The sequence below is a fragment of the Macrosteles quadrilineatus genome, unplaced genomic scaffold (genome assembly GCF_028750875.1).
Source record: "Macrosteles quadrilineatus isolate MER2022 unplaced genomic scaffold, UCM_ALF_1.0 Scaffold_7__1_contigs__length_78375512, whole genome shotgun sequence".
NCBI classification, from domain to species: Eukaryota; Metazoa; Arthropoda; class Insecta; order Hemiptera; family Cicadellidae; genus Macrosteles; species Macrosteles quadrilineatus.
The window spans coordinates 41,039,705-41,056,908 of record NW_026542600.1 but is presented as its reverse complement, the minus strand read 5'-3'; the positions used below and the strand labels follow the sequence as shown (position 1 = coordinate 41,056,908).

The 17,204-nt window shown below is 35.2% G+C and overlaps 1 protein-coding gene across 6 annotated transcripts in view; it reads right to left on the bottom strand.

Annotated features, from left to right (window-relative positions):
• LOC128997987 (myelin regulatory factor-like protein) overlaps positions 1–17,204 on the bottom strand; it is an 83,149-nt gene that overhangs the window by 14,716 nt on the left and 51,229 nt on the right. For 2 of the 6 annotated variants that reach the window (XM_054423876.1, XM_054423877.1), the window contains exons 9-18: positions 16,839–17,017; positions 15,705–15,915; positions 15,009–15,224; positions 14,052–14,270; positions 13,334–13,493; positions 12,809–12,926; positions 2,902–2,991; positions 2,316–2,465; positions 1,273–1,311; positions 279–414 (exon numbers count right to left, since the gene is read on the bottom strand). In XM_054423876.1, coding sequence (XP_054279851.1) covers positions 279–414; positions 1,273–1,311; positions 2,316–2,465; positions 2,902–2,991; positions 12,809–12,926; positions 13,334–13,493; positions 14,052–14,270; positions 15,009–15,224; positions 15,705–15,915; positions 16,839–17,017 — 1,518 coding nt within the window. The remainder of the gene's footprint in view (positions 1–278; positions 415–1,272; positions 1,312–2,315; positions 2,466–2,901; positions 2,992–12,808; positions 12,927–13,333; positions 13,494–14,051; positions 14,271–15,008; positions 15,225–15,704; positions 15,916–16,838; positions 17,018–17,204) is intronic. The other 4 variants (XM_054423879.1, XM_054423878.1, XM_054423880.1 and 1 more) reach the window with 4 other exon arrangements.

Here is a 17,204-nt window from a genome sequence, read left to right as displayed (position 1 = left end):
TAAGTATTTTTGACAACAGCAACCGCTGAATAATAATGTTTGACAAAAAGGATTTTAAAATGGGGTTGAAACCCTGAAACTAGTAATCCACTGGAAAAGATAGGATTGATTGACGACAGGTCACCATATAACCTAACCTAATCTGCTTACCTTACGTCAACATTTTATTGATGTCCCACATATCAAAGATAAAATATTTTTTGATTTTGGTTTTAAGCAGAGAGAAAAGGTATGAAACTTAACAATGGCAATCATTGTAAGTTGAGTGTTTGCCGCACCTGACAGGATGTAGCAAGGTCAGAGAGGCCACAGTTGGACGCAATGATGGCTGGGGAGGAAGGAGTGTTGGTGTTTATCATAACTCCTGGTAAACTCCCACCACCGCCGCTGTAAGACCCCTTCTTGCTAAACCCTCTGCAACAGATTCAGATTATTCATGTAAAAAGTTTAAATAAAAAGAACAGGTCAACTTAGTTCTGGTCCAACATAAACAAAGAAAATCTTTGTGGATATCTAAGCGATATACCCCCCCTTTGATACCCTTAGATATAACCCCTTATATGTGCTTTGTAGCAGGCACTCAACAATACTTTTGCATTGTTAGTTTCTTAAAGTAACAAAAATTATTTAATCTATGAAACTGAAACCAAGCAACAAAAACCTACAGCATTTTTACCACACTTGTTTTTGTCCTTAATATCCTTACACAAGCTCAAAAGCGAAAATTTAAATCTCCGAAGTCCGTGAAGCTACCAACTGAGCCACTGACTCACTGCTTTTTGAACAGTGTAGTGTGTGGTTTTGGATTAGATTTAGTGACGTGGAATAGGATAACGATAATGACTGTAGTGTAGCATTGTGGAAGGAACCTTACCTCAAAACTGTGCTTAACACCTTTTTTGTGGTATTTTTGGATGGTGTACCAGGGTACTTCGCCCCTGCCTTTTCCCTCCATTTAGCAATACTGAGGGCCTGTTAGCAGTTTTCATTAGTGCTACTATGTGTTGCTATTAGTTGGGGGGGGGGGGGGCGGGGGTAAGAATTGAAAAAAAGAATTCTAGGGGTATAATGCTAATTTAAACCACAGCGAACATGTTAATGATCAATAGTTCATACATTTAAACCCCTTCGTTAGCTACACCCACATAATAATTAGTACTATGAAATATGAATTTGCATAATATATTTGAAATATAAACTAGAGAAAATATTTATTTTAGAATTAAATCAAATAACAAATTACTTACTGTAGTGACAAAGTTTCTAACATACCTTTCACACAGAGGGTACCTAACAAGTCCAGGGAAAGACCTATTTGGATAGATCCAAAATATCAGTTATCAACCAAAGCAGACGTATTGCTTGTATGATTCAATAACTAAGTATCATTTTAACAAAATCAGAATATCATGATAGGGAAGAATGTAATTTTAAAGTTCTGATGGCATTAAACAGGATTTTTATTTTCTCCAAAAAATGTCAAGAGTTGTTAAAAAGCTTGGCCTAGAGTACAAGTTGAATTCATTAAAATTATGGGAATGAGGGAATAAAGCTTTGTTTATAGGGCTAGTGGGACAATTTTATGTTATCTAAAAGTTACAAGCATGCTAACAAAGACAGTAACAAGGATTCTATAAAAACTAAAATAATGTTTGTTTATGGTTAAAAACAATAAAGAATAAGAGATATTTTTTAATTTTATGTTCACGATAAATATTTTGAATAAATACTAAATAGCTTAATATTACAATTTAACTGAGCAATCTGAGAGAAAAATAATTTAGATACAACGGTATTCATAACATTATAAGTATTTTTAAGAAGATTAAGGCAGCCGATGCAATTAGTTTTATCTATCTTGATTCTAAAATTGTTGGATACTAAAATGTTGACTTGATTCTTAATTCCCAGTGTGATTCCAATTACAGACCAAATTATGACCAACAACAAATAAATTCAAAGGGGCACAAAATCAATGAAGAAGGTATACTCATATTTAATAATTCATTGACCAATTTTGATTACTTAAATTAATGATTTATTCATAAATAGACACATCACTAGCCTCTAGGCCTAACCCGAGGAAATGAGGTAGGAAGTAAATCTTTTCTACTAGGTCGAAGCATTCTACGGTGTGAAAGTAGGAAAATGTTGCCATGAATGGAGGAGATTCCGGAATACGTATACAATCCAAATTGACTTAACATTGTGAACTAACGATTTCTTGATGGCAAAAAGGTTTAAAGGTTTTGAAGAAACATGATGAAAATCATCCTACCCCTAGCTTATCTATATGGTACATGTTTTTTTTTTACCCAGGATGTTTCTTGCCAGAAGACCAAACATCTGAATACTTGGGGTCACTTTTAGGGTTGACGTAATCAGAGATGTTTGGTCTCACGTCCAAGGTCCAGTAGGAAGTCATTGTAGTTGACCGGAACCGGCTTTGACCCAGGTTTTCATTGCTGCCAACAAAGAAATTTGTAGAGATGATGTTGATGATTATAGATCAAGCAAGCAGATGGATAAACTTAATTTGTTCAATCTTTACTTTTAAAAATTAAAATACCCAAAAAGTTTATAGTACATATCACTTTGGAGACACTATGAGTTGACAAATTTGCTTAAACTGATATTGACAAATATAGTTTATGGGGTTATAGTAACAACAATTCGTTGGCATTGTTTATTTGTATATATATCTTTCTATATACAAATGGTTAAATATTATTTAAATGTTGCAATAGAATTTAAAATGACTTAATCACTAATCAGATACTTGGTATGTAAACCGAGTAAAACAATAAAAATTATTTTGTCAAGTGATTCAGTTATGAACGAAGATATCATGTCAAAATTGAAATTATGTAAATTCTATAACCACACAATTGACATCCTTACCTAAACCTGCTCTTTGCCATTTCCGTGAATCCAAATGATGTATTTCTCTTTTGATACTCCATGATATAGAGTGCCACCATTGCCATCAGACTAGAAAAACAACAATTACAATCAATATTGGGTTCTGATATATCTAACTATTTGATTAGCAGTAAAATTTTACTCAGTATAGAAGTTAAGAAATTACCTGAATCGATCTTTGGAAGAAATTCCTAAATAGAATGATTGTTAAGATAATTCTGATGTGTCTAACAATATTTATGGTTAGGGATGTGTTGATTCTCGATACCAACTCATTTCAATTCTCGATACTACTGATACCCGGACATTTGTATCGGTATTAAGAATCGATAATTAAAAGTCGATAACGATTATAAACGTGTCTGTGAAGATCACACCATAAAAAATATTTGCTTTTGACGCAATCGCGGGTAACAACGATAATGTTTCCGTGACTATGAATGACGATGATGATGTCCACACGACCGCGGGAGATGTTCATGATTCATGATAGAAAGGGTAGATAAATCAAAATTTTTGGGAGTTTATATCGATAGCCATCTTAGTTGGGACCTGCATATAGACTATCTTTTAGCAAAAATAAGCTCAGGAATTTATGCCTTAAAAAGATTGTATTATCTTTGTAATTCGAAAGTTCTAGAAAATGTTTTTCATGCCCACAAGCAATCCCATTTATCTTAAGGAGTTTGTGTGTATGGAGGTACAACCAAACAAAACCTTTGTGAAATTTTAATTAGTCAAAAAAGAGCTATAAGAGCCATGTTAAATCTCGAGTCTGATGAATCCGTAAGGAAGCATTTTATTAACCAAAATATATTAACCGTCTATAGTTTGTATATCCTCGAGTGCATTACGCATGTCAGGAAAAATAAAGCCAATTTTACAACAAATGAAGATATACACAACTACAAACACCAGAAACAAAAAAAAAAAACATAGTCTTACCTTTTCACAATTCTGCGCTATATAAAAAGAAACCATCCTATGCCAGTTCTGTATTCTTATTCCTAAAACATATTCTAAAAGAAATATTGAACATAGAAAATCAAAACAAGTTCAAAAGCGAACTCAAAAGTTTTTTGATCAGAAATGCATTTTACTTGTACGATTTAATTTATGTGAATGCTGATGCTACATAACTGTAAATTTCATAACTGAACAATTCAATGCAATGTACTGAGTTAGATTAAGGAACTGTGACGCTATTTATTGTATTGCTGTACATGAAACAAATAAAGAAGATTTGAATTTGAATTCTGCTACAATCACATAAGGATAAGATGACAATATGATTCTGTTACCGCTGGGATATTTAGGATTATGCCGTGACCTTGGGAGACGGCAATGATGTCTACAAGACCACGGGAGATGATCAGAATTTTGCCTTGATCGAGGAAGACAATGATGATGATGTCTACAAGGCCACGGGAGATGGTCAGAATTTGGCCGTGATCGAGGAAGACAATGATGATGATGTCTACAAGGCCACGGGAGATGATCAGAATTTTGCCTTGATCGAGGAAGACAATGATGATGATGTCTACAAGGCCACGGGAGATGGTCAGAATTTGGCTGTGATCGAGGAAGACAATGATGATGATGTCTACAAGGCCACGGGAGATGATCAGAATTTTGCCTTGATCGAGGAAGACAATGATGATGATGTCTACAAGGCCACGGGAGATGGTCAGAATTTGGCCGTGATCGAGGAAGACAATGATGATGATGTCTACAAGGCCACGGGAGATGATCAGAATTTTGCCTTGATCGAGGAAGACAATGATGATGATGTCTACAAGGCCACGGGAGATGGTCAGAATTTGGCCGTGATCGTGGATGATGACTATAATGTCCACACAACCGCATGAGGTTTTCATGATTTTTATAGGTTCGCAAAAGACTATGATGATGTTTCCGTTACTGTAGGGATATTCAGCATTTTGCTGTGACCACAGCATATTATGATGTTTTCTACACGACCGCGGGAGATGATCAGAATTTGGCCGTGATCACTGAAAGTGACAATAATATCCACTTGACCGTGGGAGGTTTTCATTATTTTACCATGGTCACAAAGGACGATGATGATAACGTTTAAGTAACCGCGGGATATGATGATATCTACACGTACGCAGGAGATGATCAGTATTTGGTCGCCATTGCGGGAGATTATGATGATGATGATTGTGACCACTGAGTAGTATTCAGGATATTGCGGTGACCAAGGAAGACAGTGATGTTTCTAGGGGTGTGCGATGCAGCATATTTTTTTCGATTCGATGCATCGATGCGATTCAAAGAATTTCGATTCGATTCGATGCAGCACGACATGATTTTCTTCAAAAATTAAATACAACATGTGTTTCTGTAATGGATCCTTTACCTTAAAAAAAGTTAAAGTAAAAAATGTACTAAATAAAATTATGAACAAGAGGATAGTTGCTGACCTAACCTCATTAATGGACACTGCTAATTTTATGGTTGGCCTAAGGAAATTCACCCTTCACTAACAATTAGAATAAGCCTATATATCAATAAAGCAATTGTTAAGTTTATTATTATTGACTTGTATTAAATAAAATAGAGTTTATTTTATGACGTACGGTAGTATTGTTACTTAGTTTTCACATTTATATTTGTTGGCTTTCAATACTTCTGGTTCATTCTTAAATCAGCACGAACCAAAAAAGTTGATTATCAGTGTTTACTGTCTATTTTAGTGATGGTCGGATCCGGATATCGGACTACCGGATCCGCCGGATCTGAGCTAGAACCGACGCCCGATCGTATCCACAAAAATCGGATCTTGGGCTGGATCCGGTTTTAATGGATCCAATTTTATTTATACTATTAACACAAAATGGACGAGTATTCGAGATTTTGAGTTTGAGTAAAGTACAGTATAGAAATAAGCAAGAGGTAGTTGTCCTAATATTTTTATAGCTGTCACGACAGAATAGGTCAACTCAAAGCAGTCGCCGGCGACTGACTGGCAATGGCAATGGTATACTGACTTGACACAGAATAGAATGACATGACCGGTAGTGATTTTGTTTTAAAGTAGGCCTACTGTTTCACAATAGAAAATTTCACTACTGAACTACGTAAGCAATAAATTTATGTTTATAAAAGTCAGAATAGAAACACTATTCTGGCAGGCGTTGTGCAATGACCTTGAAATGAGCGGAATAGTAACATTGAGTAGGGGAAGGGAAGGGTGAGACCTTTGAGCTATATTTAGACTAGACTTTCACCACTTCCCAAATGGCTGGGTACGGGGATTACAATAGCAGGTTTTTTTCCTTGCCTGGTTTGACTTTTGTCTTTTTGTGTAGGAGATTTGAATAATCAAAAATATAATTTGAATTGACCACAATTATTTAGCATTGATAATACAATTTGCAAGGGACTAGGAGGAAATAGAACAAAACACTAAAATTAATAGAATAACAAACAAAGTAAACAACAAATTAAATACAGAACACGGTGATTTAACACTGTCACTGTTGACAGTAGTAGTTAATATGTTTATAACATATGGTAATTGTTCTACATATGTTTTGTGTTATTGTTTTTATATTTTGATTGAGTTTTTGTTAAATTAGAAATAAACAACCTTTCTTGAGTTCAGTACAATTATTTAGTAATTAATCTAATGACATGGTGCCGAAACCCACACGGAATAGAAATAAGAGGTATGACTTTAAGGAAGATGATGATATCCATACAAACCATACAGAAGACAAAGATAATAATGTAAAACCACCAAAATGTCTTGTGGTTTCAAGTACTCAGATGGCTCCTTCTTGGAAGAAATGGAAGCAACAGTGGAACTGGTACTACACAGCTTCTGGCCTTGATAGGAAATCCAATGCAGTACAGGTAGCATCATTTATGTCTAGTTTAGGCCCAGATGTTATAGATATATATAACAGTTTTGGTTTCATGGATGATGGAGATGTTGAATTAGATGAAGTTGTTCAACGATTTGATAAGTTTTTTGTTGGTAAATCTAATGAAGTATTTGAGAGATTTTTGTTCAACAAAATTACACAAGAAACCCATCAAAGTTTTGAAGATTTTTTTGCAAAATTGGTTAACCAAGCTAATTCTTGTAATTTTGAGCAACTAAAAAACAGTTTGATAAGGGATAGAATAGTTATTGGCATATCAGATTCTAGCTTAAGGGAAAAGCTACTTTCTACTGATAAGCTTACCCTAGATGATGCAATTAGTAAGTGTAGGGCACATGAACAAGCTAAGAAACAACTAGCAGAAATATCCTCTGACAGCCCTACAAATGTTAATGTCGTTAAAAGGGACGATTCCTTTTAACGACATTAACATTTGTAGGGCTGTCAGAGGATATTTCTGCTAGTTGTTTCCTAGCTTGTTCATGTGCCCTACACAAAGATTGTTCAAGTTGGTCCTGAACCACGATCGTACAAAATCCAGACTGGTGATGGACGAGAATACCGAAGAAACTCATGGTTCCTAAGAAGAGACAAGTCATTCAGAATCTCCCATGATGTGAATAAAGGTCAATCGTCCAGGTCAGAAGAACATAACAATAACTCAGCTTTGTCATTACTTCATTCGTGATCTTTTGCAAGTCTCTTTCATTGTTACTGTGAATGAGTATATCATCCATTGAACACTCTACATTCTTAATTCCTTTGAGCAAGTCTGACATAATATACTGGAACACTTCAGGGGCCGATACCAAACCAAAGGGCATGCGTAAACAAGAGTAGCGCCCCCAAGGTGTTGAAAAAGTTAATAGTTTGGATGTTCTCTTCGTAACTTTTATCTGCCAGAATCCTTTTTTACAGTCAAGGATGGTGAATAAAGTAGAACCATTCAATCTAGCTGAGATGTCCTCTAATGTAGCCAATGGGTAATGTCTACGCTTTACATTTTGTTAAGATCAGTTGGGTCAATGCATAGACGTATTTTGTCTCTTTGTTGGACTATGACCATAGGAGACACACAAGGAGTAGGCTCACTTACCGGAGTAATAATCTTGTCTTTTACCATTTGGTCTAGTTCTGCTTTCACTGCGTCACGTATTGGATGGGGTATTCGCCTGGGTGGGTGTATTTTGAAACTAGGATTTTCCACAAGATCAATATCATACTCAAAAGACTTTAAACACCCTATTCCATCATATAATCCACTTATAGACTGATCAATTATACCAGCAATCCTTTTTACGAACCCTAGGGTTTCACATGATACTCTTCCTAATATTGATTGATGCCCATTTGGAACTATTACAAACAAGACAGTGTCTTTATGAAACTTTTTGGTTACAACTGGACAAATGGCTTCACCCAAAACTGGCGTTTTTTGGTTGTTAAAAGAAACAAGGCATTTAGTTGCAGAAGGTACAATGTTCAGATTACAAGCTAGTGCCAAATCATGGGAAATAACATTGCACTGAGCCCCAGTATCTAATTTAAACTGCACAGTTTTGTTATTTGGCAATTCTAATAATTCTGTCCAATCTTGATTCTTGACTGGGTTAGAGATGCAATCAACATGCAACGGATAATCAGAAGAATCTTCATTCTCTACAACCTCTATAACATCAGTATTTTTACTCTTACTAGGGAGATTCTTTCGAGTTTTACACATCTTAGCAAAATGACCTTTAGTCAAGCATTGATTGCAAGTTCGATTAAAAGCTGGACATTGGCCTCTAGAGTGTTGTAAACCACAACGTTTACAGTCAAAGACTGAATTTTGTAACGTAGGCCGAGAAAAGGAATCGTCCCTTTTGAATGTTTCAAAACAGCTAGAAAAAATTAAAAGGCGAGAGAAGCTATACAGTGATATGAGGAAGTCAGAGCCTGATCAGTTTAAACTCGATGAACCAGTGCTTTTCAGATTCAAACCAAAGTGTTGGCTGAGAGCAAAGATTGTTCAAGTTGGTCCTGAACCACGATCGTACAAAATCCAGATTGGTGATGGACGAGAATACCGAAGAAACTCATGGTTCCTAAGAAGAGACAAGTCATTCAGAATCTCCCATGATGTGAATAAAGGTCAATCGTCCAGGTCAGAAGAACATAACAATAACTCAGCTCCTGTTGTAAGACGAGGGGAAAGGATTAGAAGAACACCAAATAAATTTGACTTGTGAAGGAGGGATGACAGTAGTAGTTAATATGTTTATAACATATGGTAATTGTTCTACATATGTTTTGTGTTATTGTTTTTATATTTTGATTGAGTTTTTGTTAAATTAGAAATAAACAACCTTTCTTGAGTTCAGTACAATTATTTAGTAATTAATCTAATGACAACTGTCACTCAATTTTGTTGTCTAGAAGGGTCGGTGAACTAATCAATAAATAGCCAAAACCAGTTTCCTCCCCCTCTAACCACCACCCCTCCCCCCTAAGCCGGGAGGCCCAACACTTTGTCCTTGAAACACCCTAGCCTCTGAAACAATAAACCCTTACACCTGCGTTGCTGTTTTGACAACAGGTTTATGAATGCGTTCACTATTTTTCATTTTCCAGAATTAACTATCAATTATTATTATTTGCAAGTTACAAATAGGAAACTACATGACATTATGGTACCTATTCAATGACCCATGTATTATCAAAAATTTATAATTGATTACTTATTTTGATAATAAAAAGCATTCATTACAGCACGCAGCACTTATTGATATATATACAGGGTGACAAAAAAGTCTGGAAACGGCTTGATATCTTTTAAACTAAATTCGTTAGAAAATTCAAACCTTTTTACATCAACTTATATGAATGTAAACTACTTTTTGCAAACATTACCATTTTTTTTCCTTCACCAGGGGACGGCCCATGAGGAGTAGGTACCTAATCTTTAAAGTAAGCATAGGTTGATATGCACATCATTTTAAAGGTCTGGCCAAGTGGAGTTCATTGCTGGAAACCGCGTAAAAAAAGGTTCATCCGTTACAAAATGGCGGCAGTCCAAAGTTCTTGCGGGAAATACCTTCAAAGGCCTTAGTATTGGTAAATACTCGTATTAAACATTACCTTGAGAGATGAAACTGTATTTTAAAGTCAAATAGCTCACAGACTAAGTTTATTCAATCTTCAAAACAAATTTAACCGATTTTCAGATTTCCCGGCTTATGTTAACTATGAGTATTTTACCTGTGCAGGTATATTCCGCAAGAACTTTGGACTGCCGCCATTTCGTAACGGATGAACCTTTTTTGACGCGGTTTCCGGCAATGAACTCCACTTAACCAGACCTTTAAAATGATGTGCATATCAACCTATGCTTACATTAAAGATTATGTACCTACTCCTCATGGGCCGTCCCCTGATGAAGTTAAACAAATGGTAATGCTTGCAAAAAGTAGTTTTCATTCATATAAGTTGATGTAAAAAGGTTTGAATTTTCTAACGAATTTAGTAAAAAAGATATCAAGCCGTTTCCAGACTTTTTTGTCACCCTGTATATATATATATATATATACTGTATATATAATCATCAAAGTATCTGTTACTTTATACAAAATAAAATAGGTACAAAATTGTGTGGCCAGTCAAAATTTATAAACAAACATTTTATTCTATAAAATACAGATGGTAAATAGGGGTTGGTTTAAAGGAAATAAAATACAAAACAGATTAATTAATTATTTTGATAAACGATAGAAAGGTTATGGGATTGATTGAACTAAAATAACCACAGGGAATCTTAAGTAGAAAAGTTGTCAACCACAATCTGTTTAATCAGTACATCGTTAGAGAGAGAGGGGGGGAGAGAGAGATAGCAGATAGGGGCGTTTGATAGGGAATCTGAAAAAGTAAACAAACAAGGAACAACGACGCGACAATACTCGTTTATAACCTTATTGTCAAATCTAGGTCTTTGTAAGACAAAAGAAAATCACACCGTTTTAAACTTTAACCTAATTTTATACTCTTTACAAACAAACACGTCCTACATAACGGTTCTTGATATTTATCAATGTATCTTAGCAATCGTCACTTGCTCCATTGAAACACGAACGTCGATTGGCTGACATGACAGTGCAGCGTGGCCTCTCGACCAATGAGAACTCTTGTTACATACTTTGATTTATCTTAGATGGTCAACATTTACCATTCATTATAATATTACAAAATCGACATGGACTATGCGTATGGTGTTTTTCAATCAAAACTTATGTTATAGTAGCACTTAAAACTTCACTTAAACTCTTAAACTAGGTAGATAGTACAGATATAATATGGATCTACTTTTTGGTGCAATAGGCAAGTGCAAGCCTAACCCTCTGACTTCGATGTTGTAATTGAATCGAATTTTTCTAATGATGCGTAATGCAGGGATGAAACTGAACATTTAGACAAGTTTAGGTTATTTATTTTGTTCTAAAAATAAAAATAATACATTTAAAGATCTGACTTATTGATACAGACATTTTTTAGTATAATTTCGTGTTGAGGACACTCGCGCGCCGGTTGTCTGAGACTGAATTCTGACTGTCTGACATCTTGAAATGTAGATTGTATTGTGTTGTGCAATATCATCTGCCTGCAGAGAGAACAGCTGAAAATAAACTTTAGCTGTTTTGAACTAAATAGTGTGCTAAGTTGGTTACTAAAGTTGTTAGCGTGATTACAAAACTAATAGATATCAAATAAATAAATGTTAAAATAAAATATCTATCCATCCCTGTCGGCTGTCGGTATCGGCGGAATCGGGCGAAATCGATGTTTGGCAATCGATTCTTGATACCGATATTCCTAGTATCGGCAATGTCCGAGTATCGGTGGTAGCGATAATTGACACTTCCCTATCTAAAACTCATTTTGGAGTCCTGAATTAGTTTTAAATATGCATCGGGACGTAATCGTTGCATCGGGAGCTAACCGATGCATCGGTCTTTTTCGATGCATCGAGGCCAAATCGATGCATCGTGATTTCGATGCATGCTGCGCATCGATTCGAATCGAATCGAAATTTCGATGCATTTTCGATGCATCGCACACCCCTAGATGTTTCCGTGACTAAGGAAGATATTTACGATTTTGCAGTGATTGTGGAAGATGATGAAGATGTTCCATGACTGTCGGAGATGATCATGCATATTACCTCGAGCTCAGGTTGATTGAAAATCTCAAGCTGGCACACCTCTAGTTGTAATGAAAAATTCTTTATGATCCTTGTTTGTTAGATTATCATTTAGCTTTGATATGTTAGTTTTTTAATGTGTTTAGAAGGGACACATTTCAATTTCACACTCACATTCAATTTCACATTCAATTTGAATTGGCTAATTGGAATATTTAATTGCTGTATTAATCTTGATATAAACTTAAAAAACACCCCATTTCCCAAAAATTACTTTAAGGTAAGGACATAAAGACAGGGGTTGGATTGTGCTGTAGTGTAACCAATCCATACAGAAAACTCGATAAAGTAAAAAAAAGTGGTATCGGTACCAAGAATCGATTTTCCAAATATCGGTATTGGTATCGAGAATTGATAAATGTTGGTATAGACACACCATTACTTATGGTACTCCATATTTTTATTGCTTATGAGCATCTGTACTTGCGTAACAGCGATTCTTTAGAGCATAGTTAAAAAATAAACTGAAAAATCATCGACTAGAGAAACATTAGTACTTGTCGTTATAAAGCTAAAACTAGCTCTATAATCCAAGATAGCACTGCTTCTTGTGGGTCGTTGAGTCAAATTCAACCACCTGGTATTGCTTGTTAATGACAAATGATTGCTGGACAAGCAGAAGTTTATTGTTCTATCTAGTTATAAATGAGAAATTAAGACATTTTGGCATTGTATCCATATTCCATACCGATGATAAATCTACAAGTTTAAACTATCATGATACCAAACTTCGTCATACCACATAGCCATGATGAGGATCAAGATAACGATAGTGACTTGGATCAGCTGATTAGAGCAGATAATGTGATCTTCCTCTTCCTCCCAGTGTTTACTCTTCAGTTTAGTCCTGGCCGTTACTGTAAACAGAAAACTATGATTCGATACAGTAATTTGAGAATCACAAAAGCTTAAGGCTTAAAGAGTGCAGACAATATAAATAAATTTAAACAGACTCTAAAATATTTTTTGAGCCAATTTCCTGTTTATTCTACAGAGGACCATTTTAAGACAAAAATTAGTAGGCTTATGTAAATCAAATTTGAACTCCATAATACTTTTATTCTTAGCTCAACTATTTGGTGTTTCAATTTTATACGTCCATCCTCAAGTTAAATAGTTTTTATGTTTGTTGGTTCAAGCTTTGTTACTGTTTAGGAAAGGAAATTGTTACTATTTAGGAAAGGAAAATTAAAAAGTTAAAAAAATATTCACTTCAAAATCACCCCAGTTTCTTTTCTAATATAGATAGACGATAAATAAATACCTGAAGAATATCCAGAAGTGTTGGATTTCAAGCTATCAAGTCTCTTGAGCTTGACGAGTCGTTTGTTGATCCTCTCAAGTTCTCCAATCCTCGATTCCAGGTTGTCCGTGACTTTACACAATTCCTTGACAGCTCCAACGCTCTCCATCAAGATCCTCTCCTGCACATTATCACACGAGGGTAGAGTAAGAGACAGATTATAAAGAGATGGGGCTGTATTTTAAAAGCCAACTTTTAAGGATGTTGGATGGATTCATTCTATCAACTCTAGATTTGTGATAGACTTACAGGTGACAGTGCAATGAAAAACAGGAAAAGAAGTCATATTTTCACATTTTCAGGAAAAGAAGAATTGTTCTACACGTTGTTCCAACCTTCAGTGCTAGGATGTGCCTATCATCCAAAAGCAAATATCGTTAAATAAAGGAACAAGAATCAAGGTTACTATATCATGGAACAATGAGCAATTAGCAAAAGAAGATATAAGAGTTTGTGTAGTCAGAGGCTCAGTTGGTAGTACTACATACTTTTGAACCAAGGTAGAAATGTTGTGGCATTGAATAACAGTGTTGCCACTACCAATTTATAAGTTTCTCGTACTGAACTAGCTCATTTCTTACTTTACCCGATAAGTTCCAAGTGGATGGGGGATGCAAAGATAAAAGAGGCATTTACTTATAAAATATCTTATATTAACTAAACAGTAATATTGAATCACCTTGTTGACTACAAGAAAGTTGTCAATCCTGGTACCGCTAGGCAACACAACGTCTCCCGCAGGCATCACTGCTTCAGGCAGAATGTTACGCAGCTCCTGTGCGATGATGCCTGTGTCTGACTGAGTGTCCAGACCGCAGTGGTTGCTGAACTCCGGGTCATACTTGTACTTGACCACTCGTAGTTGTCTCACATTGATCAGCTGCTGAGCCGAGTCACACTGCCAAACAAGTAGACATTTATTGAAAATTCAATTGAGAATATTTCCATTGACTTTTTCCAAAGCCCTTTTATGTAGTCACTCACTGTTAGACACAGTAATACATCCAGGTAATTAAAACTAGATTTTTTTAGAATCAGTTATTATAATATTTGTATCCAGATATAAACGTGGAATAATTTGATTTTTTATTATAACTGCACAAAATCAGATTCCATGATCCTAAATATCGCTAAAAATTGTTTTCCTTACACTGCAGTGAAAACGGCTATTTTCCACACATGCCATGCAGAATTAAAGTACTTTATTTCATCCCTAGAGCAAAAAAGATGCATCAGAAGTCGCGGATATCAGTTGAGCATTTTCCTACTTTTGTTTACTGATTCTGATAAAAGACAATTGTCAAGTTAAAAAAAAGAATAGTATCATTATAGATTTTTTATAGAGTTAACCATTTTGTAACATTAAATATTCCATTACAAATAACTATTTTTAAACAGACTAAAATGTAAAAATATTTTAGTAATTTGCATTTGAATACATTATTGAGCTAGCAAAATAATAATTAAAACATCTAAATAATGTTAAAAGCTGTTTATTACATAGACAAACTGGATGATAACATTTTTGGGAGTTAATTTATCAAGGTAAACAGCACAAATAAATTTTGTTTTAGTGAATTGTGAACAAACTGCAAAACAGAATGATGGAATATATCACTCATCTTCATTCCCTCACCTCTTGAATATCTCGCTTGGCTCGCAAGTCGCTAGGTTGGACTATGTGTCCAGTCACCTTCATGTTGCCGTGAACCACCAATGCCTCATCAGGCCGGTCCGTGTTAACACCCACTCTGCCTGCGTGATAGATGGAGTCTGCAGCTGCCCCTCGCTGCCAACACAGCTCCACGTCCGACTCAAACTGGCCTGGGTTTGACGCCTGAAACAAGAAGGCCTAAGTAACTTCAGCTTCTTTCTATACTCGACTTGTTAAAGACGCTTTGTTAATAGTAGGCCTATAAGAAAAGGAGGAAAACTGATGTAAACTTTCAAAAATGCATTACATATTAAGTTTATCATGGTAATTTGCATGAAAAAAATAATAATATGCGTGAAAGATCATATAAACATATTTCTCTACTTTGATGGACAAAAATTGTGATCATTGTAATTGGATGCTGTGTCTACACCTCCGCCTGTTGTGTGTACATATTACATGTTACATTTTGAAATTTAATTCCTTTTCATGATACAAACTGGAAGTAGTTAGTCACTGATTCTGGTTTATTTTTTACACCCGAATCCATATAGAGTAATGTGTTCATACGCTAATTTAAAGTGCAAAACAAACACTACACAACCCATTACTTTGGAATGACAGATGCGCACAAACATATGCGTATAGCTATAAAGTACCATACAATATTCTACTTACCCGCACTATGATGCGTTCAGACGCATGAGAGACAATGGGGTAGTGGGTGTTGTCGCTGCAATGAGCGTGAAGCCCCACAACGAGGTAGAAATATCGCTGGTCTGGGTTAGGTTTGCCCTTCTTCCTCATGTTGTTTGATGTTGTCTCGCTAAAGTGCAGCCTTCCCACGGTCACCTTAGTCACTTGTTCCCCGTGTAAATCAACCCTGGAACTACTACTTCTTACAACACTGCAGTATATAAAAGTGAAAATAAATTGGTTCTCTTTTAAAAAATTTGTGAATTTGGATTTTTTAAGATAGTTAAATATTGTAATCAAGAATTGATTACGATAAAATAACAAAATAAAAGAAACTCCTTTCCCTGATATTAACCCCCCCCCCTTCCCCCTTGATCTCCCTTCCCTTTCCCTGATCAGGGATAACTCAGTATGAAGTTGTATAAGTTGTATTGCAGTTTGTCTTTCAACATTCTATTTTTTTGACAAAAAGGCAGCTGGAATCGGGACTCGCAACGTGATAAATTTGAGCAGTTTCAAGTTTCGATACTCTCGATAAAACATAATCACAGTGATAAAATAATTTTATAAACATTACAACTAAAACTGAATACAGTACTTTTTATAATAGGTGTTTCAACAACTCAAAAAATTACAGCAGCTGATCCTCCCTAATATCTTCTACTATCAATTCCTATAATTTATATCCTATAATATCCTACAATATTTCTATAATTTTAAGAAAATTCCTTGTGTATTTATTTACACTTGTTCTTTTTTTTATTTAATTAATTTTTTTACAGTTTTCAATCTTAAAGATATTTAATAATCATGTTAAATAGTTATATTCAAAATTTGCTACTGTTTAAGAAGTAGGAAATATATTTGTGTACAGTTAAAAGTCCATACTGACTCAAGATCAAGAAAATGTTGGAAAAGACAAGTAGTATTATAAGAAACGCTGCGGACAAGCCTTTTTATAAGGCTTATGCCGTTTTTGTATTGTATATACATTGTAAATATGTGCTGTACCAAGTAATAAATAAATAATAATAAATTGCCTTCTTTAGCCTTTTTAACCAAAGCCTATTTGTTATTATCTTTTTAACCCTCCCAAAGTTAAGTGACTCAACTTACAAGACAGGATGGAAAGCTTTTTTAGAGCGATCACTTTGGCTCTGCTCAACTTTGATAGTTTGGGATGGAGACTCCACTTTGACTCCATAGAAGTGGAGGTGAAAACTTGAGATCTTCCGTAAACCATCTGTAGTCTTGACGAACTGAGCGTCTCCTTGCAGCTGAGTATGGCAGGTGATCTGAGAATACACAAAGGGATATCAAAAGTCATTAACACACTCTTAGATGCTAACCGACATCATGCAATGTCCGAATTGGGTGCACCAATGCTTCTAGGTACGAAATGAAGTGACTTTAAAATTGATTACTATTATCATAACCTTTGATAGCCCAAAACAGACAAAACCAAACAATAAACAATTAATC